Below are 27779 nucleotides of genomic sequence, written 5' to 3'. Positions count from 1 at the left end.
CTTAACTTAAGCTGAAATGCACATAACTAGATTTTTAGCAGCCTCTCGGAAATAGTATTTAATGGCTTTTTAATACCAATTTGGAGTTGGAGGCATGTATGGATGGTAACGACACCTCTAGGTTACTGAACCCTGACCATATTTCTCAGCTGGCATCACAAAGCACAGAATAAGCTGCAGTGAATCAACTGGTCTCTTATCAATGACATACAACCAAATGCAATCTTTCTACAACCTATAAGTGCACAATGTTGCTGTGGTGCTTGGTTTACTTCTTTGTTCTGCCAGCAGCCAACTTCCTGCTATTCAGTTACCTGAAGCAAATATTTACCCGGCACAGGCATAGAAGAAAAGAATAACAACGCATAAACTGGACTAAGGAGAAAAAATACTGAACACAAATGGGATGAATTATTCCAAATCCAAGCATCACAGCTTTTACCTTCTTTGTCTGATCCCACTCAGGTAAAGAGGGCCCCTTCATGTCTGGGTGCTTCAGTATTTTTTCTACAAACAGCCTAGATGCAGAAGACAGAAACAATATCAGCAAATTACATACCATAAGCAAAGTGCACATAAGAACATTGCAGTGTAGTGCAAAAATTCATATCGAGAGTTCAAGCGCGGACCAATCACTATAGATGCATCAATCACAAAGTGCTCTACACACAGATGCTCAAAATGAGGTCTTTTAAGCTGCATATTTAAAAGCCCATTATAAGAGCTTTAACGCAAATCTGAAAAACCTAAGGTCCAACATTTAACTGCAAAACTTTTCCCTGATAAGCTAGTATGGTAAGGTCACATTTACAGTAGTGAAGATAAGACAGTCAAAGGATAACTGCCAAGCTGAAAGTGAAGCACATTTATCTTCCAAGGATTCAAGGTCAACAATCAATAATCTCAGCCACAATGCTTCAAACATAGGAGCCTTTCCCACATATTCTTGAAAATAATCAGGATGTGAATGCTGTAGTAGAAGAAAATCAGTGGCTACTAATTTCTGGATGACGCAAACCTAAGCTAACATCAAGTGAAAATATCTCCAATTTCAATTCAGAAACACACGAAAAGCACACCAACACAAGGTGGTAATAACTCTCCAATTTCAATGCATTGATGCAGTAATTTCAATGCAGTAATCACAGATTACTGGAATTTTCAATTATTTCACATCCCACAAAGATAAAAAAAAAAAGATGAGGTGCTATAAACTCACGTAATGTATTTCGTGTAAAGTATGAAGGCGCTTTCAAGGTCCCCCTCCTTGCGGTAAACTTCAGCCATCCGTAGCATCTCCTTACCAGACCTGAAGTACCGCTTCAGGGGTATGCTCTCATCTATAACAACCGCACTTCCCACTTCACTCAGGTTTCTCACTTTGGCGTGAGGGTCATACTTTTCGAGGCCCCTGCTGGCCGAAGGCATACTGCAGAAATAATGAAGCCCCAGTCAATTAGTACAGAGTTATCTCATTCTGCTAGCTACAGCTCACTCACTACTGTGACAATATTTTTAGCACTATTTCACAAAAACAAAACAGTAACTGTGTTTTGTTTGGTTCAGGGATCAGACACGGGTTAATGATATCCTTGTCGAAATCAAGAGGAAGAAATGGGCTTGGGCAGGGCATGTAATGTGAAGGCAAGATAATTAAGGGTAACAGACTGGATTCAAGGGAAGGGAAGCGTAGCAGGGGGTGGCAGAAAATTAGGTGAGTGGATAAGGTTAAGAAGCTTGCAGAGATACGGTGGCCGCAGCTGGCGTAGGACAAGGTCAATTGAAGAGACATGGGAGAGGCCTTTGTCCTGCAGTGGGCATAGTCAGGCTAATGATGATGATGATGCATTTCATTGTTACAGGTTGGTATGCAGATTGAGATGCCATAGCAAGTAACAGGCAATGATTAATTAACAATGATATAAAAACATGCTTGATCTCCCACATATTTATCTTTTGTATATACATGCAGGCTCCAGCCTACTTTTCTGAAAAGTACTGGTGTGGCACTGAAAAACAACCAACACGCACACACACGCACGCGCGCATGCACGCGCGCATGCACGCACGCACGTGCGTGCGCACACACACAAAACAGCAACCTGGCCAAATCCACAGGAGGATGCACAATGGTGGCCCATTGCAAATGCAATATGCTCTGGGCCAACATTGTGCATGGGCATGCAGCCAACATGAAGTATGAAACAGTGATTGCACAAAAATGCTAAGAAATACAATGAGTAAGTATTTTTTAGTTTTGTTCACATCTCAAATGGTGACCATGTGAAAGACAGAAATGAACCAAGAAAGGTGACAAAAGAAAAAAACATGAAGGTCTGATTTGTATAACGCTTGACACAAGATTTGCCAGGCTTTGGCTGGCACTGCGCTCAACGATTAGCACTTCTAATTTCTTAAAGAAGTTCCATCAGTGAATGCCATGGATTACAGCCTTAGCACATAAAACTAGCACAGCAAGCTTGGTTATTGTATGCACCTGCTGAATGACAAATTAGAGGAGCTACACATTTTACTCCTCAGCTAAGCATTTAATAAAACTACTGGAGGGCAATAAAGAAGAATAAGGCATGTTCTCTCAAATGTATGCACTGAAGGCACATGGCATGCTTAAAGCTAAAAATATGCAACACAGATAGCAGTATCAATGACAGCATTTGATATTAGCAGTACAAATTTTCCATCCAAATTTGCGCTGAGGCACACACAACTGAACACCTAAAGTGAAGCAGTAGCAGGAAAGTACTATGAGGAAGCAACCTCCATGCGTGCTTCCTGCAAACATACAAAGAATGCTGGACTGCATAGGTGCCACAATTAGATGCAAACGCAAACACTGTCCGCAAACTGCACGAGCGCAAACACCGCATGTTCAGAGTGAGAGATAAAAAATGCAAGTATGGTTGCCAACAAACTCAGTGCATTAGATATGTGCATAAAGTGATGTTGACGAGTACAGGAAGGTATAAACTTTCTACCTGTGCATTCAAGTGTTCTAAGCAGCCATGCAACGTTCAAGCTTGTTTCAGATCCCTGCTCCCATGCACATTCACATTTAGCTAGTAAGTTACTGCTAAAAAGTCAAATTACAAAACAGATTAATAAAGCCCAACAAGATAATGCAGACACTCTGCAAACACATGCCTCTCCACCACTGTTTTAATACAAAAGGAGCCATATGAGACCGCTTTGCATTAAATTGTGTTACTGCGCATCTTCTGCTTTGTGCAAAACGCAGCATGAAAGCACTGACAAACCGCTTAGCTGCGCTTCTACATGACTATCGAGTGCACTTTAGATCTAGAGTAGTATAGAGAGAGCAATGACTTTCCCACCACAGACTTGCGCACCAATAATGGCTTCATGGCTTTCAAGAGGACTTACGCGGAAGTGCTAAATTCAATCACAACAACGAAATAATTAAAAGGTAATACAAAGGTTTACTACTGATATTAATACATACACGCAACAGGCCCTTGCAAGCAAAGAGCCTTCATGTTTGCCATGGTTTCCATAGTAGAAACTAGACGGTACAGGCAGATTTCATAAAGGCCGCAGTGTTTATTCATGAGAACCGTGCAACTCGTGAACCGCAAAACTGCGATACGCATGTTTCGTGGTGTTACATTCGTCAGTGAACATCTGCAGCAAGAGCCAGCACGACTGTTCAGCTATACCACAAGCGGCGCCCAGTGGACAAACAATCGTGATAACGCATAGAGGATTCCCCACGAAGTTCAGGAAAGTATTGTAAAAGTTATGTGTGTCATGACAGCCTTTAATTGAAATACTTGACAGGAAAACAGGAAGCAGACCGACTCGACGGCAGGAAAAAAAAAATGCCGCGAACTCGAGACATGTCACGCTGTTTTGCAATGCAACAACAAAAAAGGAGGTCAGCGAATAGTAAACCTCGCTGCTGAGCCCGAATTTTCGCAATGAATGCTATTAAAACAGGCAATCTAGCAACATTTGTTGATGCTGTTTCCCTACTACCGAGACAACGTCGAAGAATGAGAAAACGAAACAAATGACGAGAAGGCGGTGCTGGGAAAAACACCGATGTCACCCAGCGCCTACTTGCTCAAGCTGCAGCCGCTTACCTGCAGAATGTTGTGGCTTGTCTGAAATCTTAAAAGTTATTTCGAGTCTCCTAAGTGGACGATCGCCGCTTATCCATGCTGTATCACGCTATTCACACGAGCAGCCAGTATGAAAGCACGCCCAACCATCGAAATGTAATAAAAAGATCCGAATCGCTGACATGACCGTGGTTAAGGCGTTCACATTTCCCAATCTAAGCGGTGAGTCATCTGGCGTCAAAGTTTCCGCAGGTGTTTTCAAGTAGTTTAGTGCAAGCATTTTTAATTCTGGTCTTTAAATATACTTAAGTAGAATATAAATGTCCTCTTTTAAGCGGAAAGTAATAATTTTAAATGTTTCATTATAAAAAAAGCGATAAAATTTTTTATGTAACAGGCAAACAACGTACATTATATTAATTCCAGCAATTATTTAATTATTTTATCACATCTTCTGAAAGTACATAACAGCACAGCAGGACACGATAATGCTAAAATACCATCCCAATTCAGCGCATTTTATTTCTGCTTGATATGTCTAGTTGTCAACTTTATGTGTAGCTCTTGTAGTTGTAGATAGAGGCTCATGACACGTGACGCATGCGACGCAAAGTGCGTGCAAGCACCCACGCGCAAAAGGAAATGGCGCGCTGCTGTCTTGCGTTTGTCGCGCTAATTCACTTTTTTGGTTAGATCCGATATACAACCACTGTCACGGTGAAAGTGCTCAGGGATTGTCTGGCGTCTAAAATCCTGTTCTGTACCTCTTGCTGTACGGAAGTTTCTGACGCTGTCAACTCCTATTTGGATGCGCAGTCGTGCTCGTCTCCACGTGAGCGAAGATGAGCATTGCAGCGGGAAGAATATCTCGGTGGTCTGCTGAGCTGCTCCTGCGCAGTCGACCTGGCTGTTCCCTGTTGCGGCGATTGTACTGCGAGGAAAGGCCAGCTACCTTAGAAAAGAGCATCAACCAGGTGAGCTCCATTGACCAAGTTGGGACTTGCACATTCGAGGTTTTTTTTACCGTGTTTTTTTTTTTTTTACCCTGGCTGAGCCGCATTACTGCGGCTCGTCTAGGCAGTGACAAGTCTTGAAACCACAGAAATGAACCTGTAAGTTCAGCGCAAAAAAAAAAAAGTAATTGTAAGCTTGCCTTGGACCTTTGTTTAACCCCTATTTTAGATCCGCACTTTTACCTTACATTTCTGCAGTCGCTTGCTTGAAGCATGGACTGTTGTAACGCAGAATGACGGTTCTTTAGTGTAGGTTACATGTTGACATCCATGTTTGCTTGCATGTTTATTTTCAGCATCGGTCACTGAACCAATGCAACCAGATACACGTGAGGCGGTTGTGGTTATATATATATAATGTGTTCGTTTACTTTTTCTGGTTTATCGCAGGTGACCCTCTTGGGCCGCGTTGGAATAGAGCCCCAACTACGTGGTAGTGACGCAAATCCAGTAGTCGTGTTCACGTTGGCCACGAACAGCAACTATCGCTATGAGACTGGCGAAGTGCAGCAGAAGACCCAGTGGCACCGCATCAGCGTGTTCAAGCCATATCTTCGCAATTCAGTGCATCAGTACACGCGTAAGGGCTCTCGAGTACTGGTCCAGGGACGTCTGGTTTATGGTGAGGTAACAGATGCCAAAGGAGCCACCCATGTGACCAGCACAGTTGTTGCGGATGATGTAATCTTTCTGAGCCAAGGTGCGAGAACACCTGCTACAGAGGATGAGAGTATTGCAGATGCTAGCTATCAGTGAACACAGCTCAAGAGAAGTGTGTCACTGTTTCAATATTGAAAATGTAAGATTTTTCCCACTGCTTTTGAGTAACTTGAGAAGTGGGCTTGCTATTGCAGTTTCATGAAGTGTGCTGCTAGTAGGGTTTAAAATGTATACAGAATATAGCATTTTTTTATTTTGTACCTTTTTTTTATATAATTGACATCGTTTTGTGTTGTTGAAATAAGGCTACTGTGGAAGGCCTGATTGCCAGAATCCCGTTTGCTAAATGATTGAGCGTGTGTTGTGTACTGTGCATTTCTTGTTGCACTTGAGTTCATACTACGTTTAAACTGATGAACATGTGCTTGCCAAAGCTGAGTGAGCATTTTTTGTGTAGACGCATTGTAAGGTACTAGAAATCTAATTTTGATGCCAGAAGGGATGCTCAGGAGGCTTGTCTTAATTGAAGGCTTGGTTTTCTTTTGAATGTTGTTTTACTTTTTGTGGCTAGGCCTGATTTTATTGATATCAGTACTGTGTAGCTATGTCTCCTTTATTATTAGTAGTATTAATCTCGTTTTTGGGGGGGGGGGGGGGGGTAGTTCCCCAATCTTTACAATGCAGCCTAGAGGACAGTGCAGAATAAAGCCTCCACTTAATTGTTGTATTGTGGGGGGAAGGTGATGTTTGACATTATGTATACACATTATTGTTTTGTTGTGTAACTCATGATATTAGGAGTCTGGATAATTTAATAAACGGTAAAGAATTGTGCTATGAAATGTGTGCTGTGGTGTTGCTCTTGAAGGTCCACTTGCCCATGCAAATTTGTGCCTTGTGCAGTGGATTGCAATGGGAATAGTATACGTAGACACCAAGGATTGAAATGGCAGTGCCAGGCTGTTTTCCAACTTGTGAGTGCCCACAGGTGAAAGGATGGTAATTATTGTGTTTACCTTTTAAGGTGCCGTTTGTTATTTTGATTCCAGAGCACACATATTTCTGCCTAAATAATATATGCAGACTTCAAGAAAACCAATTTCTTAGTTTTTCATTGCAAAACATTGGCAGGTATTTGTTGGTAGCCATGTAGGAAATTTCTACATAGCGCCACAATTGTGTACATACTGTGTGCATAGTGTCTTAAAGAAGGTTTAAGCAGAGTTCAAAATCAGTTGTGTCAAAGCCATGTGGTACACACAGATGTCCAAAAATAAAACAGTATGAGAGCAGAGGAAAACTAATCGCGACGAGCTCTTGCAGCAGATGCGCATACGTACAACATGGGTGCATGGGGCACATTCAGCGTGCTGGTTCTACACTTTTGGTGTTCGCCTTATTTGAGGCACAGGCGAAGCAGCCCAATTTTTCCACTGACACATGCTCAGTTTTTGCTTTTGGGGCACGTGTGCATAGCTTTTGCACTTAATGGCATCCAGTTACTTTCAACAGGCATGATGCTGTATGCCTGAAGCCCTAAAAACCTTTGTAGGAACCTTTAAATTTCACAACATGGACTACTTCTATTGGCTAACGTATACACTCTCGTTATGAGCGCACTTGCTTATTAAATGCACCTCCTACTTTTCCTGTCAAAGACCTTTTTTTTTGCTGTTGCGTAATGGATGCATCCTTGCATTTTGGCCTGCATTCTGCTAACAATAGTGAATGCTTGTAGGAATATTTTTGTGAAAGTAGGAAGAATCTGCGCAATAATATAAAGCCGCATCTGTCAGATGTCAAGCGCACTACAACATTCATACAAGACGAATTGCCAAAAAGAATGTCCTGCAAGGAATCTGAGAACCAGTAGAAGCCACGCCTGCTCACTGAAGGTTTGCCTGTTCAATCTGCCATATTAAGAATTGTAGCAACTTGTTGCGGCTGGTCTCTCTTTGAATGCTGTGAATTGTGCTAGAATGAACTTGTGCTCTCTTTGGACAGTGTTGTGGGCGGAAAACTGGTGAATTATGTAAACTACAAGTCCGATACAACTTAAAGGGACGGACCACTGACCAATAGTGGTATGAGATTATGGTAGAAATGGAGAGATCTTCCCTGATATTGTAAGGATTGATTACTCTAATATTAAAGAAACAAGAATTTATAATTTTAATTTGACATTGAAAATTGCATTGAATAAACTGAAGTGTCATCTTGCAGTGGAACCCATATCGTATATCCTACAAAGTGGCCACATCTCGGTAAAATATAACTGATTTGTTGTAAGTGCATATTGCTTTTTTTATTGCGCTAGCACTAAGATGGCCCCTCACCAATTTTGCTGCTGGCCAGTGGGTAACTGAGTTACCTATGTGGCAGGTCGGCCACCTAGTTTATGTGACCTCGTGAGGTCATCGCAACCTGCCCACTGTGGCAGGTGCCTTTTAAGATTGTTACGCATCCCGAGCGAACTGGGGTTTTTTAACGTGCACTGACATTGCACAGTACACGGGCCTCTAGAATTTCACCATCGAAAATCGACCACTGCGGCGAATACTCAAGGTGGGGTCGAAGACCCATTTCCCCAGCATTTCACTCTAAAGAAGCTCAAAACCAGGCCAGGGGAAAGCTTCTACACATATCACCGGTGGGCAGCTGGAGGTAAGGGGGATCGAACCCCGCACCCCCTGCATGCGAGGCGGGACCAAAATGCTAGACCGAATTCACATTTGATCTAACCACAGTAAATCATCTGCTTTTTTTTGATAGTGAATTTTTATGGCACAAGGGCATCTGGCGAAAGCGTGCCATGGCACGGTATTTTTTCGTTTCCCAAGCATTTCACCCAGGTTAAGCCGAGCACCAGGCCAGGGGAAGCTTGTACTCATTGTATCATCGGTGGGTACCCGGCGGCATTGGGGATCGAACCCCGCACCTCTTCCATGCGAGGCAGATGCCCAACCACTAGGCCACCGCTGCGGTATTTTTCTTCGTTGTCATGTTTTGCTATAGTTAACGTGCTCTCCAGTGCGTCTCTCGATGAAAGCAACGCGTCCTTTGTGTCGTCGATGATGTGCTTGTAGCCCTGGTTAAACCTGGAGTGACGCGATAACTACAGCTGGCCAAGGGGAACTCGCTCAGTCGAATCGCAAAGTCAGTCTCGCCGCTGTGTTTCGCTGGGCGTTCCTTCTTCATCTTCGTCCCTGGACGTGGATTCACTCTACATTACTCCCCCACTCGGTTTCGCCGGCGTGCCGCGCCGCCGGCAGCTGCCACGGTGGCCGCGGCGCCGCTACGCTTAAATGCTACAGGCGCGCGGTACTAGTTCACATACAAGCGCTTGCGGGTCGGTAGGCTGGTTCACACGCGCGCGGCGCGCGCACCAGCTGCATGCTCTGACGTCACTCCGCGCATGCGCACAGTTGGCAAAGCGGCGGTGCCACGGCTCAGCGCGCAGCCACGCTGACCTCGCGAAGTGGCTGGCATAGCTACAAAAGCGATGGTCTTCGGTGAAGGAGGCGGCCATGATGCAAGCCTTTTTTTCTGCTGTGGTTGCTCAGCCAATGGAAGGGGTTCCCACATCAGGATGCATGCAATGTTCCGTTCGCTGCGGTGAACGAGGTAAGGATCTGCAGCATATCGTGCACTCGCAGATTCAGCGCCACATTTCCGCAGAAGCACCTGCTCCCGAGCAACCTCTCGCTTAATTGGCGCGACGCTCCTCCGAACTTACCTGACCCACTGGGTGCTTGGCCATCGCGTTTTGCGACCTGCAGCGTTGCCCACAGCGTGGACTGGGAAGCATTGTGGCCCAGTATAGGTGGTGGTTGTAGACACTACTCTGGTAAAAACATCTCGAGCCCAAACAGAGCTTTGTTATGTTCACTCTTGAGCCGTGTATTTGCGCTCTCTCCTCCATTTCATTCGATATATACAACCTTTGTCCGTAAAGTTTCAAAACTGATTTATTTTCTTCTCTAGAAATGATTCCCCAAAACAAATGTTGGTGCGTATGTGTAGCGCCATCTTTTCGGGCTAACCTGAGCTATTTGTGTTAATTGCTGTGGCAGCCGCTATATGGCATTCCATTTAAAAAATACATTGTCACTAGTCTGCGCATTCTATTGTGAATGAATGTGGAGAGATGGACGTCCACCTCGAACAGCGTGTATACATAAAATTCTGTGTGAAGCTTGGCAAGACAGCCACACAGACGTATGAGCTCTTTCGTGACGCTTACGGCAACGAGACATTACACGTTTTTAGCATACCGGAGACGTACTACCGGAGACGTATACCGGTCTACCGGACCCCTCCTGCGCATGCGCAGTGACATTGTTGGGGTGAGGGGGAGCCACTGCGCGTGCGCAGCCGGCGTCCGGTAAACAGATATACGTCTCCGGTATGCTAAAAACGTCTATTATCGCGGCCACGAGTTTTCGAGTGGCACAGGCGGTTCGTTTCAGGGAGAACATCGGTGGAAGGCGACACAAGGCAGGGGCGTCCATCAACCTCACGGAATGAAAACAACTTGTCTCGGATCAGGGAAAACGTTCAGCAAGACCGCACAATTACAGTTCGCATGCTATCAGATGCTCTCGACATTAGTAAGACAACATGCCACCAAATTTTGTGTGAGAACTAGGGCAAACGAAAGCTGAATTCCATATTTGTGCCGCACTCCCTCACACAGGACCAGAAGGACACGCGGGCATCTGTGAGCGCTGATTTGCTCTCCGAGGCAGGGAAGGATCCCGCATTCGTCGGCAGCATCATTGCTGAAGGCGAAAGATGGTGTTTTCAATACGATCTTCAAAAAAAGAGGCAGAGCGCCGAATGGCGGTCCACAAGCTCTCCGGCGTCGGCAAAGGTGCGGCGACAGAAGACCAAAACAAAGACGATGCTGATAGTTTTTTTCGATGCCAGAGGTGTCATACACCATCAGTTCGTCCCACAAGGGCAAACGGGAATCAGTTTTATATTCGCGTGCTTCAACACATGCAAGATGCACTGCGACGCCGTCGCCCTAACATATGTGCATCTGGACAATGGAGCCTTCTCCACGACAACGCAAGGCCGCACACTGCTCTCGGCGTGTCAAAATTTCTCGCCAAGCACAGCATTCTGTACTTCCCCATCCGCCATACTCGCCTGACCCCTCTCCATGCGATTTTTTCCTGTTTCCTCGTGTGAAGAGAGCCCTAAAAGGTCGCTAGATGGAGAGCGTAGAGGCCATTCAAGACGCCACTACAAAGGAGCTGACATCCCTGCCAAAAGAAGCGCTCTCCAACTGTTTCCAAGACCTGAAGAAGCGTTGGAAGCTGTGTGCAGACTGCGAGGGAGACTATATCGAACGGGTGCTGCACAAATTAATTCAATGTTAAACGAATTTTTTTAATGGACTCAGTCTCGGAACTTCACGGACAAAGGTTGTACTTTGTGACCACTTATCCAACTAAACACTCGGCTGTAGCCGTGCCGAATATATCGCTTGTGAGAAATTTGCCAGATAACTTCCATTAAGTATTAGCTAACCATTGCATGTGTGCTGCATAATGTACGAGCGTTTTTCCTACGGGAAGGGATCTCTAACCCGAAAAGCGAGGGCCAGCATTAAAAGGCGGCTTCCAGAAGCCCAGAACCAGCAGTTGTACAGGCTACAGGAAAAGAGCAAGAACCCTAGGCACAGACAGCATGCTGCCCTCTGCCTTCGGGGTGCTGTTTTCAACAATGCGATTATGGGTACCGCCCACTTCTTTTTTCATAAGAGTGCACATGCTTGGCTGAACAGCGGGAATGCTGAACGTATATAATCGTGGAACATGTTAAATAAACCGTACTCACGTGGCACAGTTTGCCTCAGTGTCATAACGATATCACTGAAGTAACATGTAACATTCCTCAAGTTCGTAATAATATAAAAAATACATAATAATACAGGCGATTCCTCTCGTCAAAGAATTGGTAAGAACATGGAATGTGAATGGAGGTGATGTGTGGGTAACCTGTCTGATGATGAGGGAGGTTGCACAGTCGCCTTATCTGCGTGAAGGGCTATCTGCGAAGTTTATTGTGGGAGACACCACAGCAGTTTTGCGGGGGAACTGAGGCATAATTACGTTCTCCCAACGGTACAGACCCATAGTTTCTGGTTGAGTAATATCATCTAGTGGCAAATAGAAGCAGTTTTCTTACAATGAATAAGAGCGCAATTACAAGCGCTCACTCTCGTCGGCTCTGTGACGCAATTACTTAGCGTTGCGTTTTTTTAACACTAAAGACAGCAGTGCGAATCGATTTGTTTGGAGTATTTTTTCTTTTTTATACCAGCAATAAACTGCACGGAAATGATTTGCCATATTTCCAGGATGTGTTAACTTTTAGGTTCCATTCTTGGACATTTTGGAATCGAAATCGTCGTTTAAATATCTGTGAGCCGAGCCGGGAGGTGACACCGGATGTTAGGGTACTGTACGGTTGTAACGATAGAATTAACAGCGCATAAATCATTGTTATGACCACAGTTGGTGACGCGCCGTCTGACCAGCCGACGATCTCAAAGAATGATGCCACGCTGAGAAAGAGGCTGCGGGATCTTCCCACGCTTCACTGGGCGAGGATAATCTTCCTGGAGAAGGACGCCTGGGGGCAGCGGCGGTGTGTCAGGCGGAAGAAATTGTGTCCGTGCGGGGGAACAACGAGACGGGGCCATCAAGCTACTACCCGAATCCGTTTTAGGAGCCGGCTCAACGGTGGACAGTTCGCCGTTGGTCTGAGTTGACGCCGGTGGAATCGCATGAGCCACTTGTGTTTTCAAGGAGAGAAAAGCGTATGCACCACCGTTGCTGCACTGCAGAAGTTAGAATCCGAATTGCTGTACCTCCTCGTCCATTCCCACGGTCTGACTCTGGCAACGAGCGACTCCGTCTGCTGGAACATTGCTGTGCCAGTCCGTGCTTCATTATTCTACTGCAATGCTGCGCTTTTTGATTAGCTGTCGTCCTGGAGAGACGTTTCCTGTGTTTGGTTGGCTACCACCCTGATGGAGGGGCTGGATCTAAGGGGTTTTAAGGACAGCGTTTAGTGAGAAAGGACGCTCTGGACCATGGAAAAAAGGCTCATCCAGTAGCTCGTCACTATATGAACGCTTAACTCTTGACCCTTTCTTCTTCAAACCTTTCAGTATGTAAATAAGTACGTAAAAGTGCCATTAAACCGCTTGTTTTTGTTCTCTCAAGTTCAAAGTTTCAGTTCTTCCACAGCCCGACGACTAAGACACACCACCAAATGGAGTCCAGGTTAGAGCTAGCCTGAGCACCACAACACCGTCTTCCCTGGGTTTCGTTACGTCTTAAGTTGCATTTGCATACGGTTTTCAGCCGAAATCTCAGGTTAAAACCCTCTCAGAGGAGCTGAGAGGAGAAACTGCAAGTTGGGGTACTGCACCACCCAGAGATCGGGATTACATAGAACTGAGGTCTCTTAAGCACTCGGGCTGTTTGAAATATACATTTCGAGGCATTTTTCAGCAGTCACTTTCGGCAGGGCGCTCACAGTGTGGTGGCATCCAGTCATTTCCCGTATGGAAGAGACTCTTCGCCTTATAAGGTACTGCCTGCAGGCATCCATCAGACCACACACGGTGGAAAACATCACATGTGGGCCGCCACTCTTGATTGGAAACCTTCTTGCGCACTTGCCCTCTCCGTGCTTTTGTGCTCCCCGAGCTCCCCACTTAGTTCACCGAGTTGGTGGCACTGCCTCTGCACAGCTGCTAAAAGTGCTGGATATTTGGAGAGTTCCACGAGAACATTTGTAGTATCATTCCTTCCCAATCTGCTTCCTCCCATCCTGAAGTGCCTGGATAGCATCGGCTCATTCAGAGGACCATGCTGACAGAAGTGCTCCAAGCCGTAGACATTTTCAAACTTGTCTTATAGGCCTATAAAAACGCGTATTCTCGGGCCAAACTTAGGCAACATTGAGTGGTTATTTCAGTTCCTGGGATATGCCCAACTTTGACATAATGAGGCCCCGGCGAATGTAATCTAGAAACAAAAATAAGGCCTGCACGACGGTATACGGCAGGGGCTACGATGTCCTTGCGCCTTTCCTATCCCGCTTCGACAGATGCCGCGGCATATTTTTTTTTATAGCGGTGTGCAACAACGTGTCTAACTTTTGTTGATTTGTAGTGCAGTCGCATGCGGGCCTCATTTTTGTTTCTCGATTACGTTCACCGGGGCCTCACTTTTAGCGTTCCTTTAGTGTGGCCCGCGAGAATAGTGCGTTTTTACAGGCTCCTTAGAGTTTCATTCCCCGCACTACTCAGTGGTTATCTCGTGTTGGTCCATGAATTCTGTGACGTACAGCAAATCTTCAGGAGACAGGCACACAACACATTCCGTTTAACATTTGAGAGTTCCCATTCTCTTCAGTTAGATTTTGTAGCACATACAAGAAAACCCCCGTTCAGCCATGTCAAGCTGATGGAGGCTTGAACATCCACAGGACAGATGCAAACTTTTTATTCCAACCGTGACATTCACTTGATACCACAAGTTTTGATCATCTCTGGTGCAATGTCCACATTGCTGTCGCATGCTGTGCAGGCCTATTCGATAGCTGGAGAGCGGGGACGGTTCAGCGGTCGTTGGGGGTGCTCCAGTTTTGTGTGCTCCTCGCGGTCGCCCTTCCGCGCGAAAAGCTTCTCGCAGAAGCCGCACATGAAGTACCCGCCGGTCTTGTGAAAGTGTTTATGTGCAGCCTCAGTGGCTGCGCAAGCAAATTCTGCTCCGCACTTCTTGCAACAGCGCTCTCCGAGGTGAGAGCCCATGTGCAGGACCATAGCAGCTCTGCTCTTGCATGGCGCCTGGCACAGGAAACATGCTGCTCTTCTGGCATACGGGCGGGCTCCGTAGCGCTCATGCCGGTACACAATGTGCGCAATCAGTTTGCTTGGAAGGTGGAAGTCTTTGTCGCAACTATCGCAGCAATAAGTGGTTATATCCCCAGCGGGCCGCACATTTTCAGGTATCTTTGGCTGGACGGCAATTCCGTACGTCTGCAAAAGAGAAAAAGAGGGTTGATTGGTCAGTGGAGCATGGCGCTTGCGCTCCCTCGTGAACACTGAATCCTGCCTACCGCCGTTGTTATCAAAAGTACTACTAGCTGCTATGTCACACCGACGTTTGTAAGGGCACCAGCTCTTTTCCCACCGACAAATGGCGCGATTACCGAGCACGGCATATCCTGAACATAAATGCTTTGATCTACTGGCACCCTTCAGCGCTGTTTGCTTTCTCATAATCAATTAAGGCTATATATAGGGGTTGGTTATATTCTGCGCATATCTCTATCACCTGATTGATAGTGTGAATATGATCTATAGTGGAATATCCTTTACGAAAGCCTGCCTGATCATTTGGTTGATTAAAGTATAAGGTTGCCCTCACTCTATTAGCGATTACCTTAGTAAATACCTTGTAGGCAACGGACAGTAAGTTGATCGGTGTGTAATTTTTCAAGTCTTTGGCGTCTCCTTTCTTATGAATTACGATTATATTTGCGTTCTTCCAAGTTTCTGACCTCGACCGTACCAGAAACTTGGAAGTACGCGAACATAATATTAATTCATAAGAAAGGATACGCCAAGGACTTGAAACATTACAGACCAATCAGCTTACTGTCCGTTGCCTACCAGGTATTTACTAAGGTAATCGCTAATAGAGTCAGGGAAACCTTAGATTTTAATCAACCAACTGATCAGGCAGGCTTTCGTAAAGGATATTCCACAATGGATCATATTCACACTGTCAATCACATGATATAGAAATGCACAGAATATAACCAACCCCTACATATAGCCTTCATTGATTACGATAAAGCACTTGACTCAGTGAACACCTGAGGAGTCAGTCGTACAGGCATTGCGGAATCAGGGTGTAGAAGAGCCTTATGTCAAAATCCTGAAAGGTATATATAGGAACTGTACAGCTACTATAGTCCTCCATAAAGTCAGCAATAAAATTCCAATAAGGAAAGGCCTCAGGCAAGGGGACAGGATCTCGCCAATGCTATTCACCGCCTGTTTACAGGAGGTATTCCGAGGCCTGAATTGGGAACAGTTGAGGATAAGAGTTAATGGAGAAAACCTAAATAGTCTGCGATTCGCTGGTGACATTGCCTCACTGAGTCACACAGGAGATGAACTGCAAATAATGATTAATGAGTTAGACAGAGCAGTACGGTGAGTCTGAAAATTAACACGCAGAAAACCAAAGTAATGTTCAACAGTCTAGCAAGGGAACAGCAGTTCACAAACGGCAATGAGGTGCTGGAAGTGGTAAAGGAATTCGTCTACTTAGGGCAGGTAGTGACAGCTGATGCGGATCATGAGAGGGAAATAACTAGAAGGATAAGAATGGGGTGGAGCACATATGGCAGGTTCTCTCAAATCATGAATAGCAGGTTATCAATATCCCTCAAGAGAAAAGTGTACAACCGCTGTATCTTACTGGTACTCACCAACGGGGCAGAAACGTGGAGGCTAACGAAAAGGGTTCAGCTTAAGGTAAGGGCAACACAGCGAACCATGGAAAGGAAAATGATAGGTATAACGTTAAGACACCGGAAGCGGGCAGAGTGGGTGAGGGAACAAACACATGTAAATGACATCCTAGTCGAAATCAAGAGGAATAAATGGGCTTGGGCAGGGCATGTACTGCGAAGGCAACATTAAGTGTAACGGAGTGGATTCCAAGAGAAGGCAAGCGTAGCAGGGGGCGGCAGGTTAGGTGGGCGGATGAGATTAAGAAGTTTGCAGGCATAGAGTGGGCGCAGCTGGCAAAGGACAGGGTTAATTGGACAAACATGGGAGAGGCCTTTGCCCTGCAGTGGGCGTAGTCAGGCTGATGATGATGATGATGATGATGATGATGATGATGACAAGAGAGGCAGCGGTGTCTCAAACGACCAATGAATACACCGCGGACTCGCAACTTTTGAATGTTATGTGCCTGATAATTTTTTTCTTGAATGAGGCTCGCAGAATCAAGCGATTAGACAGCTGCCGGTCGCGACATTTCGATACTACCTCCGCGAAATTTCTGCGAGCTACGTCTGCGCGTGCATTCCTCTGCCTCTCCCGCTCAGTAGCCGAGCGCCCCAACCACTGTGACATCGCTGCGGGTCCCTCTGAACTTCGCGTCAACGCTTTTCTGTCCAGACTGCAGAGCTCGCACGGAGAACAAAAGACAGGTCGCATTTTTTAAACGCGAACTCCCTATTCACGCATGCCAAGAGGCACATACACGGCGCACATGACCGCGTGTTAAGGGGGATGGTGTTAAGGGGGATGGCAGGCTTGCCTATATTATCCAGGTGAGCTCCCCCAGATTCGATGAGCCATTGATGGAGCCGCTTTTTTCGTTTGAGCGAGAACGAGCCGTAGCTCACGTGCAAGCTCAACACAGAGTACGTGAAGTGAAAAGGATCGAAGTAGTACAGAAATAAAATTTTTAGCTGTTAAATGCAACCCATAATTCTACAACTAAAAGGTAAATACCGTCCCACTTAAGCAAGCACTGCTCATACTTTATCCTGGTTTATTAGTTAGGCCGAACGTACTACCATCCTTGCCAAAAGTAGCCAGGCAACGGAGCCCTTACGGCGCCCCTGAAGATCAAGAGGTCTCGAAAGGAGAGGACAAGGGTTCTGCTTTCCTTACACAGATCCGTAAGTGCTCCACGGGCACCGCCGCGGCGACTCGGTGGTTATGGTGCCCAGCTGCTGACGCGAAAGACGCGGGTTCGACCCTGGCCGCGGCGAAGTGCTAGAGGCCCATGTACAGTGCGATGTTAGCGCACGTGAAACAACCCCAGGGGCCGTACTCTTTAACGATACATTCCATTTCCAATTTAATTTCCCGGTGACTCAATGTGGCGAAAACAACAGCAGGTGGGAATGCAAACGGCCAATCACAGACACAGCCGGTCCGGTCGCGGCGCCTATAGCCAGCCTCCTGCCGACGCATCCAGTCCAGCTGAGTGACACGGACCCCGCTGAGTGAATTCCGACGTACAAAACGACGCCGTTTCTTTGACGAGACTGATCAGCGGCGATAAAGCTCGGCAGATGGGTGAAACGGCCCGTCGCCCTCAGTCGTTCTTGGGCGCCGGCGGCGGTCAGCCAGTGCGGCACGAGCGTGGGACGCGTTTGTGCAAGAGGCACCATGGAGGTGTTTCAGTCACGACCAACATGACATCTCTGACTCTCTACGTAAATGGGAGTAGCAACTAATAGCAGAGGACCAAATGGAATGGAAAAGAAATAGATCGTTACAGAATAAGGCCTCAGGTGGTCGAAATTATCTGGAGCCCTCCACAACGGCGTCCCTGATAAACTGATTCGCAAAGGACGTTAAACTCGATCAAACCCAAACAATAAGTGTTCCACTGCACGGCTACAAACCCCGTTGCCTGGTTACTTTTGGCGAAGAATGACGGGGAAATGGTGAGTAAGCCTTAATATGTTTGACACTGCGTTCAGTGGAATATTTCTGAAGAATGAAAGCTGCTCTCGTCCTTGTTGAGATAAATGCGATATTCGTTTCGTATCGCCCGACTCAGTGTCGTTGGAGCTTCCAAAGAAACAGCTAGGTACACAGCTTTCAACTCCCGCCGCCAGAATCAAAACGCACGCTTACGGGGCTTGCGTCTCCGGATGACAAGTCCGGGGCAAAGCTGTCGTCCACCGACCCGTCCCTGCCTGACATGGTAGTCGAATATGACGTGGAGGGCTGCTCCGGGTCCATCGCTTTCGTCTTCGTGCGAGGCTAGTAGAACCTATAACTGAAGCCCTGCAAAAGGAGACAACTGCCAGCGAGGTTGGCGGCGCGGTGGCGAGTGAACGACACGAGCGAACTATAACTATAGCAAACTATAGACGAAGAGAAATTGGCAGAACAAAAAGAAATGTGCAAATAGTGCCCATAATAGTCGTTTTTGCTAGTTAACAATCGTTGTCCATCCCTACGACAGCGCAGAGCCGAGATATTTACTGGCGATGCCGAAGCGTAGCGAGTGTTAAAAAAAAAACGCTTGCACCGTGCATTGTTGCTCCATCGGCAACTATGAAAGTTGTCGACGGATAGAAACTTGTCTGCCGTTAAGAGGTTATACACCTCTCGCTTATTTTTCACGTTTAGCTGAGGGCTTATGGCTCAAGCTGTACGTAGCCAAAGTTTCCGTGAATACGCGAGAAATCAGTTGCTGGACGAGTTGATATTTCATGCTTTCATTCACAGCACAAAGACGAACACGGACAAGAGGGGAGACACCACAAAGTGCCGTTTGTGGTGTCTCCCCTCTTGTCCGTGTTCGTCTTTGTGCTGTGTGAATGAAAGCACGCGAGAAACGCAAAGCTGCACGAATTCGTTCCATGTAGAAGACGAAGATAACTGATAGGTGTGCTGTTGCGAGTGGCCAAACTGCGTTCTTCCACACGAGCATAACCAAAGGAACCCTAAGAGACAAGCAAAGAAAACGAAAACAATAAATAAATAAATAAATAAAATGAAGAAAAGGAAATCCGGATAAACGATTCGAGATTGAGTGAGTGAATAAACTTTATTGCTCCAATTATTGCTGTTTGCCCGAAGATTGCCGATGTCTTCCAGGCTGAGCGTGGTTGGCGCCCGTAGTCCAAGGCACCACTGTCCCTGGCCATCCGGCATGCGTGGCTCACTAGGTCTCCTTGGACCTTGAGCTGGCTGCTGGTTAACCGGTCCTCCCACTGCTCCGCATTTGGCTCTTTGTTACCTCGGAAAGCTACATTGTGTATGCATTCCCATGTGATATGATACAGCGTGGGGATTGCCTCGCACCACGGACATGTATCCCTATACTGCTCCGCATACATCATATGTAGAATGTGAAGGTTGTGGAAGGCTCCTGTTTGGAGTCTTCTCCAACATGTCGCTGCATATTGTGTTAGCAGAGGATGTGGCTGGGGATATTTGCGTCTTCTGCCTTTGATGAGGTTGAGGATAGCTGCGTACCTGAGCTTTACCGTTATCTCCGGGCCGTCCGAGGCGTTTGACGCACCAGCTCGGATAGTAAGCTCGCGAGCTAGCATGTCCGCCTTCAGATTGCCTTCGACTCCCGCGTGTCCCGGTACCCAGTAGATCCTATGTTGGATCTTTTCGTTGGTTCGCTGCGTTTTCAAGAGAATCCTTAGTGCTTTCTTGTTGATTCTTCCTACCATGTAGCGTCTGCACGCTTCTTGGGCATCTTTTATGATTGTGAGAGATTTGTTGGTGCAATAACCCTCGGCTGCCGCTAGAGTTACGGCGATCTCCTCTGCCTCAGTTATCGTCCCATCTCTCGTGGATGCGCCGCTGATGAGGCCACTCTCCTTTGTTGTGACAACCGATACCGTTTTCTTGATGCTTTGGCTACGAATAAACGGGTACAGAGTGGCGTCAGTGTAGACTACCTGATCTTGTGTGACTATCTTCGCCTCTACATATTCAGCCCTTGCCTGTCTTCTGGCTGCGTGTAGATTTGGATCCATATTCCTGGGTATAGGGCTAACCTGGTAGGTTCAACGTATTTCGTCTGGGATGCTTGCCGATCTCTTCTCTATGTCCAGGACCCCCTTATAGTTCAGCCTTCTTAGGAGGGCCCTCCCTGTTGCCGAGTTCCTTGGCCTTTGTATCTGTGACATGACTTGTGCCCTGCTTAACTCATCGAACGTGTTGTGCAGCCCCAGTTCTGCCAGCTTGTCGTTCGACATGTTTCTGGGTAAGCCCAAAGCTGTTTTGTAAGCTCCTTTGATTAGGACCTCTGCCTGATTTTCTTCACTCTTCAGCATGCTGTGATATGGAAGTGAGTAAGTTATTCTGCTGATGACTAGGCTGTTCACCAGCTTTAGCATGTCGCCTTCCTTCATGCCGTATCTTCAGGATGATACTCTGGTTATCATACGGCAAACTTGTTCCGTTGACTTTTTAAGGAGGCCAATCGTGTGTCAGCATTTGCCGTTGCTCTGTATCCACATGCCTAAAACTCGAATGATCTCCCTTTCCGGGATGATCTTGCCCTCGAGCTTTATCTCTATTCTTGCATCCATCGGCTTCTTTCCTATCCTAAGGATTTCCGATTTTTCAGTTGAGCAGGCTAAGCCCCTTTTCTTGATATATTGCTCAACACAAGTCGCTGCTTTTTGCATTTGTTGTTCCATCTGCCCCAGAGATCCCCGGTTCAACCATACAGTTATGTCGTCCGCATATATGGCATGTCTTATGCCTGGGATGCTTTCCAATTTTCTTGCCAGGCCAATCATGGTTAGGTTGAAAAGGATTGGCGATATTACCGAGCCCTTTGGCGTGCCTTTGTTTGGAGTGGCTATGGTCTCGCTTCTTATATCTCGCAAGCCCACTGCGGCCGTTCTTCCTGTCGAGATCTTACGTAGTCGTGGACTCTCTTCCCGCAGTTGGTGTTCTTGATGCCTTCCATTATAGCCGCATGGCTGACATTGTCGAAAGCCCCTTTGATGTCGAGTGCCATAATTAGATTTTCTCCTTGTTGCGGGGCGTTGGAAATGACCTCGTGTTTGAGTTGTAGCAGGATGTCCTGCGTTGACAGGTTTGCCCTGAACCCAAACATACTATGAGAACACAGCTCGTTATCCTCTAGATAGTTTTGAATTCTTTTGGGCACAATTCTTTTGTAGAGCTTTCCGAGGCAAGATGTGAGTGAGATGGGCCTCAGGTTCTCTATGTGTAATTTATTCCCAGGCTTGGGAACCATTGCAATCACAGAGTGCTTGCATTCGTTGGGTACCGGTCCTGCCTCCCATTGCTTGTTTAGGTAGGTAGTGAGCTGCTCGATTGCCTCATCACCCAGGTTGCGGATTAGAGAGTTCTTAACGTTGTCTTCTCCAGCTGCCGTGTTTCTTTTGATGAACCTAATTGCAGCGTAGACCTCTTCTCTGGTGATTGGCCTGTCTAGCTCCGGATTTTCTCTGCCCTTATAGCTCCCTTGATAGTCCGCGGGTTTGTCTTGACCATAGCACTTGGTGCTGACTGGCAGTGACTGCTTTAAGCCGCTCTTCATCTGTTCCTTCGTGGTGGTGGACAAGCCGGTGAATGGCTTTGCTGCATTCCGTCTTTGTTTTGGTGAGCTCAGATTCGAGAGCTCAGATTCATACCCGCCGCGGTGGCTCAGTGGCTAGGGCGCTCGGCTACTGATCCGGAGTTTCCAGGTTCGAACCCGACCGCGGCGGCTGCGCTTTTATGGAGGCAAAACGTTAAGGCGCTCGTGTGCTGTGCGATGTCAGTGCACGTTAAAGATCCCCAGGTGGTCGAAATTATTCCGGAGCCCTCTACTACGGCACCTCTCTCTTCCTTTCTTCTTTCACTCCCTCCCTTATCCCTTCCCTTACGGCGCGGTTCAGGTGTCCAACGATATATGAGACAGATACAGCGCCATTTCCTTTCCACAAAAACCAATTATTATTATTATTAAGCACAGATTCGAGAGAACCGCTTCCTTCTTTCTCCTCTATCCCCCTTTCTAACCCTAAGGCTTGCGGCGCACTTGCCCAATACATAAGGAAAGCGGAGACGCATGGCATATCGCTGCTGAATCAAAAAGTCGCGCCTAAAGTGGAAACCACGAGGGAAGGACTTCTGTCGTGGTCCTTCTAGTCCGTTTGCTGCTTGTTTTCAAAGCAGCAGGCGTGTTCGTGCCTGTGGTAGCCATAGTTGGCGGTTGTATTCATTCCTTTTGCTTCTGTGGATAGCCCATGACATTATTTGCCGTCGAATAGCACATAAAACAACACTTGGGCGTCGCTGGCACATCGGGTGGCAACGCAGTTATCACGTAAAGGCCAGTGAGCTCGTCATTTTGAAAGGATTGTGATTTTGTGCGATTCTTTTCTTCGGTGCATTCTACTGGTGTGCGACAGGTCTCGTGGTATATGCCTGCAAACAAGAGCATTGCGTTGGAGGCTTAGGCGGCTTTTGGCGCGTTTTAAAATGGTATCATAAGCAGGGACAGAACACCGTGAACTGTTCAACTTCCTGCTGTCTTTCCTGATGAACGGTAGATTTCATACTTCCGAAGATCTCCACAGTACGCTTTCCAGACAATTTACTCGAGGAAGCGGCCAGCAGAGGGCTCCTGGACGTTAGGAGTCCTCCCAGGAGGTCCCAGACTCGTTTTCCTTTATTTTAATCCTTCTTTGAATAAGGCTGTTTCCTCCTCCTCCTCGCTGCTCCTGCTTCCGTCATTTACATTTGTGCGTTTACACTTTTCAGACAGATGCTTTGACTTGAATTCGTGCTAAGCGCTTAGGTTATGCGTAGAAGTGGAAGTAAAATGGCAACCGTAGGATTCGTTCATTCGTGGCCCGGATGTTTTACTTTTACCATATTTCTGCCCACATACCGTTCTTAACACGTTCACTGCGTCGTGGGTGACCGGAAGTAACCCGGAGAGTGATATTCTGGGGCGAAACTCGTGTGACTTCCTCATTGTTGTCTCACAAATTATCTGAGACCCCCTGTATATATAGCCATATCAACCTCTACCTACACATAAGAGCTCTGCAAGATCAGCTAATGACATTTGCTTGCATCTGCCGGTCGCTACCAGAGTTTCTCGAGTCGTCGCACCTGTCCCTGTGCAGCTATTAAGACCGCGCGATTTTTAGCGTGGGCCGCAAGATTTTGTACTTATACTAGCATCCCTCCCTAGTCCCCGACCGCCTCTAGGAGTTCTTGGGCAGCGTCGGCTGAACTAGGGGTCTAGCTGGCATCAGTGCCCCAAGACGTGGACATTTTAAACATTTAATGTGTTTTTACTAAAGTAAATTCTCTGCCTCACATTCTAGGGGCCCATAAAAACGGGCATTGTTCTCGGGCCACAATGACGCAATGTTGGGGGTATAGGCCTCCGTCCTGAACAAATGTCCAACTTTCTTGCAAAGTGAAGCCCCGGCGAATTGAATCGAAAAATGAAAATTCATTAGGCGCGTTGCAGAGGTTCCATCTGCCCCCGCGCCCTTCCTTTCCAGCTCGGCAGATGGCATTGCGTTTTGTTTTTTTCTGTAGCAGTGTGCACTAATGTGCCTAAGCGTTTATTTGTATTACGCCTGTTTTTCTGCGCGGCTGCAATGGGTTTGATTCCTACCGTCGCCACGCTTCCCCATTGGGTCTTTCGCGTTCGCCCGAGATTTCCGTGTCATACAGAGAAACATCTTGAGGAGCCAGGCATAAAACACGTTCTGTGTTTATAGTTTCAGTTTTTTATCTGTGTTTGATTTTGCAGCACGCACAAAGAAAACTTCCGTTCTACCCCGATATCAAACAGATGGAGGTATTTAAACCAGAGAACAGTTACCGAACTTCCTATTCCAACTGCGACATTTCCTTGATGCCTGAAGGTTTATTGGCCATCTCTGGTTCGATGCCCACACTGCCCTCGCGTGCTGTACAGGCCTAGTCGATAGTTGGACAGCGGCGGCGCTTCAGCCGATGTTGTCGGCCGTGCTCCAGCCGTATAGTGCTTCTCGCGATCGCCCTTCTGCGCGAACAGCTTCTTGCAGACGCCGCACATGAAGTATCCGCCGGTCCTATGAAAGTGTTTGTGCGCGGTGACAATGACCGAACTCTGCTCCCATCTTCAAGCAGAGGCATTCCCAGAGGTGAGTGCCCGCGTGCAGAGCCATAGCAGCCTTGCTCTTGCATGGCGCCTGGCACAGGCGATATCGCGCTCTTCTGTCAGACGAGGTGGCTTCGTTAGGCTGATGCTTACACGTTGTAATAAATTTTGCTTGCAAGATGGAAGTTGATGTCGCGAAACCCTCGCAGCGATTCACAGTAGCCTCGACTGCATAACCTTCTGCCGCCCCCTGCTACGCTTGTCTTCTCTTGGAATCCACTCCGTCACCCTTAATGACCAGCGGTTATGTTGCCTTCGCAGTACATGCCCTGCCCAAGCCCATTTCTTCCTCTTCATTTCGACTATAGGATTTCGTTAACACGCGTTTGTTCCCATACCCACTCTGCCGGCTTCCGGTCTCTTAACGTTACACCAGTCATTTTTCTTTCCATGGCTCGCTGCGTTGTCCTTAACTTAAGCTGAACCCTTTTCGTTAGCCTCCACGTTCCTGCCCCGTAGATGAGTACCGGTAATACACAGCTGTTGTACACTTTTCTCTTGAGGGATATTCACTTCACATTTAGAGTATCGTATTTAAATATACGGTCATATTCTATTGATCATTTCCGAATCGCGAGATCCCCTCATCGTGTAATGCACTATGCATGGATTGCTTTAAAATTCATGAAATACAGTTACATGATTGTGCAGACATTTCAGAAGGAAACTAGAAGAAATTATGACTTAAGTCTGCTTAGGAGCGGAAATGCGAAAGCCTCTCCCTTTCCTCTCTTTCTCTCTCCATTTTTCATTGTTTTACTTCCTTGTTTTTATTTTTCGTTTTTAATTTTATTTGATTTGTTTTTATTTGCTGCGATTTTATTTTCCATTTTTGTTTTTATTTATTACATATATGTTGCTTATGAATTGTTCTTTAATAAACTTTTACATTTTCGTCTTATTTACCATGCAACATATGATTAACAGTTCGTGCGGACAACTGCCGTCCACGCCACTCATGTTCCAAGAAAGGTTTACGCCTTAACATTGCCGTAATATGACGTTCGAACTTGTACTTTGGGCAGAGCCTTATATAACACAGTACTCGGGGCAGTTCATACTGCACCTATCACGGCCGAGCTGAACGAGTGAGATATTCTAAACCCTGCATATCTGACACTATAATACGCACAGGTCTCTCTTTTTTGATCGTGCAGTTTACCGCAGCCGTGGCCTCGTGGTAGAGCACCCGACTACGCTTCGGGAGGTGGTGGGTTCGACTCCCGCTGCCGGCCGTTTTCTCACCGGTTTCCTCAAAATGGGTACAAGCTATGGCCCAGCCTGGTGCTCGGCTTGCTAGGGCTACATGGCTTGGCAAAGGAACCTGCGCCTTCAAATTCCGTTCCTGTGGGCTTGGAAAAGACAGCGCGAAGTCAGAAGCAAAAAGGACCACAAGCTGCGCTTCTACCGCAAGAGGCGGATTTACGGTTGCTTGACGGCGGACCTTACCTCTGATCCACCACGGCAACTGTTCGGTCCAGGACCATTTTCCCAAGCATGTCATCCTAGAAGAGCCGCGCACTAGGCCGGGGTAAATTTGTACCCATTAAAAAACCGGCCGGTACCCGGCGGCACTGGGGATCGAACCCAGCCCCCCCCCCCCCCCCCCAAATGCGAGGAAAAGGGCCACAAGTTCGGCTTCTACTGCACAGGCGGATTTAGGGTTGCTTGACGGTGGAACTTATCTCTGATCTGTCAAGGCAGCGGTCTCGTCCAAACCAAGACCCTTTTCCCAAGCATCTCACCCAGAACAGCCGAGCACCACGCCGGGGGAAACCTTCTGCCCATTAGAAAACCGGTGGGTCCCCGGCGGTACTAGGGATCTAACCCAGCACATCCCGAATGCGAGGCGGATGCTCTACCGCAAGGCCACGCTTCGGTTTCGGGGTCAAAGACCCATTTCCCAAGCATTTCACCCTAAGGAAGCCGAGCACCAGACCAGGGGAAAGCTTGTACCCATTGTATCACCGGTGGGAACCCGGCGGCATTGGGGTCGAACCCACCACCTCCCGAATGCGAGGCGGGTACCACAAGGCCACACTTAACAATTATTGAAGTGAACCGGCTTCATACATGCATAGCAAAGGCCGGAGGTAGCGGGCGCGAACCGGGATTCCGCCTGTGGCACCACCGCTGCGTCATGAAAAAAATTAGCTGCTGTTTAATTACTGTTGAACCTGGTTAGAGCTGTGGTGTATCGAGCAAGTAGACGCGACTTGGCGTCTATAAAGCTGAATGCGTTCCGCGCACAAGATAGGCAGCGCACCCACCCTGCCACCCTGACAGGTGTTAAATCAGCGCCTCCTCTATAAACAGAGGAGGCGCTGGTTAAATTCATGGTTCATCTCGAGAGGTTGGTCACCCAATGAACGCTGCGGCCTATTCTACCTCCCTCTACTGGCGAATCCAAAGGTCAAGTGGTGCGACACTATGACGGACCACATGCTACAACAAAATGTTACAACAAAGCTAGTTGAGAGAAAACTGACGTTAGTGGATAGCGCCACGTGCTAACAAAGGGAGAGCGAAGGCAGCAACCCGCTGCTGCTGCCGGCACACTTCAGTCACCCCTGAAGAAGGGACCGAGTTGGTCCCGAAACGTTGGGTAAAGTTAAAAATATTGGTTGGCGTCAGTGTTTTCTCAACTGTCTCAAGAACCCAACCAGACGGACTTCCGTCAAAGATGTTTTCGTTCAAATCATTACAACAAAGCTGTCTGTTGTTCGCCTCACTTTTATCTGCAGGTGCCCATTCAGAAACGAATTACTAACTGCGCATCCACAGACTGATGGGCTAGTTGGTTTTCCATTACATCGCTCAGCTCTCAGTTGTCAGGGGATAAAAAAAAACAGGTCCACAGCCTCTTCCTGTGCAAGGTACCGGCGTGAAACGTGCACACTGCTTATAGACATATTACACTCGAGAACCTGCGCGTCTGCTTGCAACCACTACATTACAGAGGATGTTACTGCGAGCGAGCCGCATAGGCGGGAGCGTTGTCAGGCAAAATCTAACCTGATAACAGTTATACGAAAAACGCTGCACCCGCACAGGCAGTTAAATTCTACGTTAAATTGAATCACTAAGGAATGGAATGGAAATATAATTTCGACACTCACCTGGCAACAGCGCGGGAACTTTTCCCGCCGAGTCAGAGACCAATCTAACACACACACACAAACACACACGCTTGCTTGCTTGAAAAATGGACGGATGATAAGAGGTTAGGAGCGTCCCCTTTGAAATAGGGCAGTAGCAGTTGCCACCATTCT

At 47.1% G+C, this 27779-nt stretch overlaps 3 protein-coding genes across 4 annotated transcripts in view; 1 reads left to right on the top strand and 2 right to left on the bottom strand.

Moving 5' to 3' along the window:
* LOC144115403 (STAM-binding protein) overlaps positions 1-4425 on the bottom strand; it is a 53051-nt gene extending 48626 nt beyond the window's left edge. The window contains exons 1-3 of the mRNA XM_077649776.1: positions 4122-4425; positions 1220-1429; positions 443-518 (exon numbers count right to left, since the gene is read on the bottom strand). Of these exons, the coding sequence (XP_077505902.1) occupies positions 443-518; positions 1220-1428 (285 nt within the window). The 5' untranslated portion in view covers position 1429; positions 4122-4425. The remainder of the gene's footprint in view (positions 1-442; positions 519-1219; positions 1430-4121) is intronic.
* A 271-nt stretch (positions 4426-4696) lies between these two features.
* On the top strand, positions 4697-6615 carry mtSSB (mitochondrial single stranded DNA-binding protein). Its single transcript, XM_077649775.1, has 2 exons — positions 4697-5074; positions 5504-6615. Exons 1-2 carry the CDS (start codon positions 4943-4945, stop codon positions 5867-5869), a joined length of 498 nt encoding a protein of 165 aa, XP_077505901.1. The 5' UTR covers positions 4697-4942; the 3' UTR covers positions 5870-6615.
* A 7673-nt stretch (positions 6616-14288) lies between these two features.
* On the bottom strand, positions 14289-27689 carry LOC144099051 (uncharacterized). Of its 2 annotated transcripts, none has more exons than XM_077632079.1 (3): positions 27627-27689; positions 18483-18635; positions 14289-14840 (listed from the first exon to the last, which is right to left on the bottom strand). In XM_077632079.1, exons 2-3 carry the CDS (start codon positions 18588-18590, stop codon positions 14391-14393), a joined length of 558 nt encoding a protein of 185 aa, XP_077488205.1. In that variant the 5' UTR covers positions 18591-18635; positions 27627-27689; the 3' UTR covers positions 14289-14390. The 2 variants fall into 2 exon arrangements, with proteins under 2 accessions (XP_077488205.1, XP_077488214.1); XM_077632088.1 differs by having other exon boundaries at positions 18483-18651; positions 27627-27675.
* Positions 27690-27779: the final 90 nt, after the last annotated feature.

This window comes from Amblyomma americanum, chromosome 1 (assembly GCF_052857255.1).
Source record: "Amblyomma americanum isolate KBUSLIRL-KWMA chromosome 1, ASM5285725v1, whole genome shotgun sequence".
Taxonomy (NCBI): Eukaryota; Metazoa; Arthropoda; class Arachnida; order Ixodida; family Ixodidae; genus Amblyomma; species Amblyomma americanum.
This window is presented reverse-complemented; position numbering and strand designations above follow the sequence as displayed.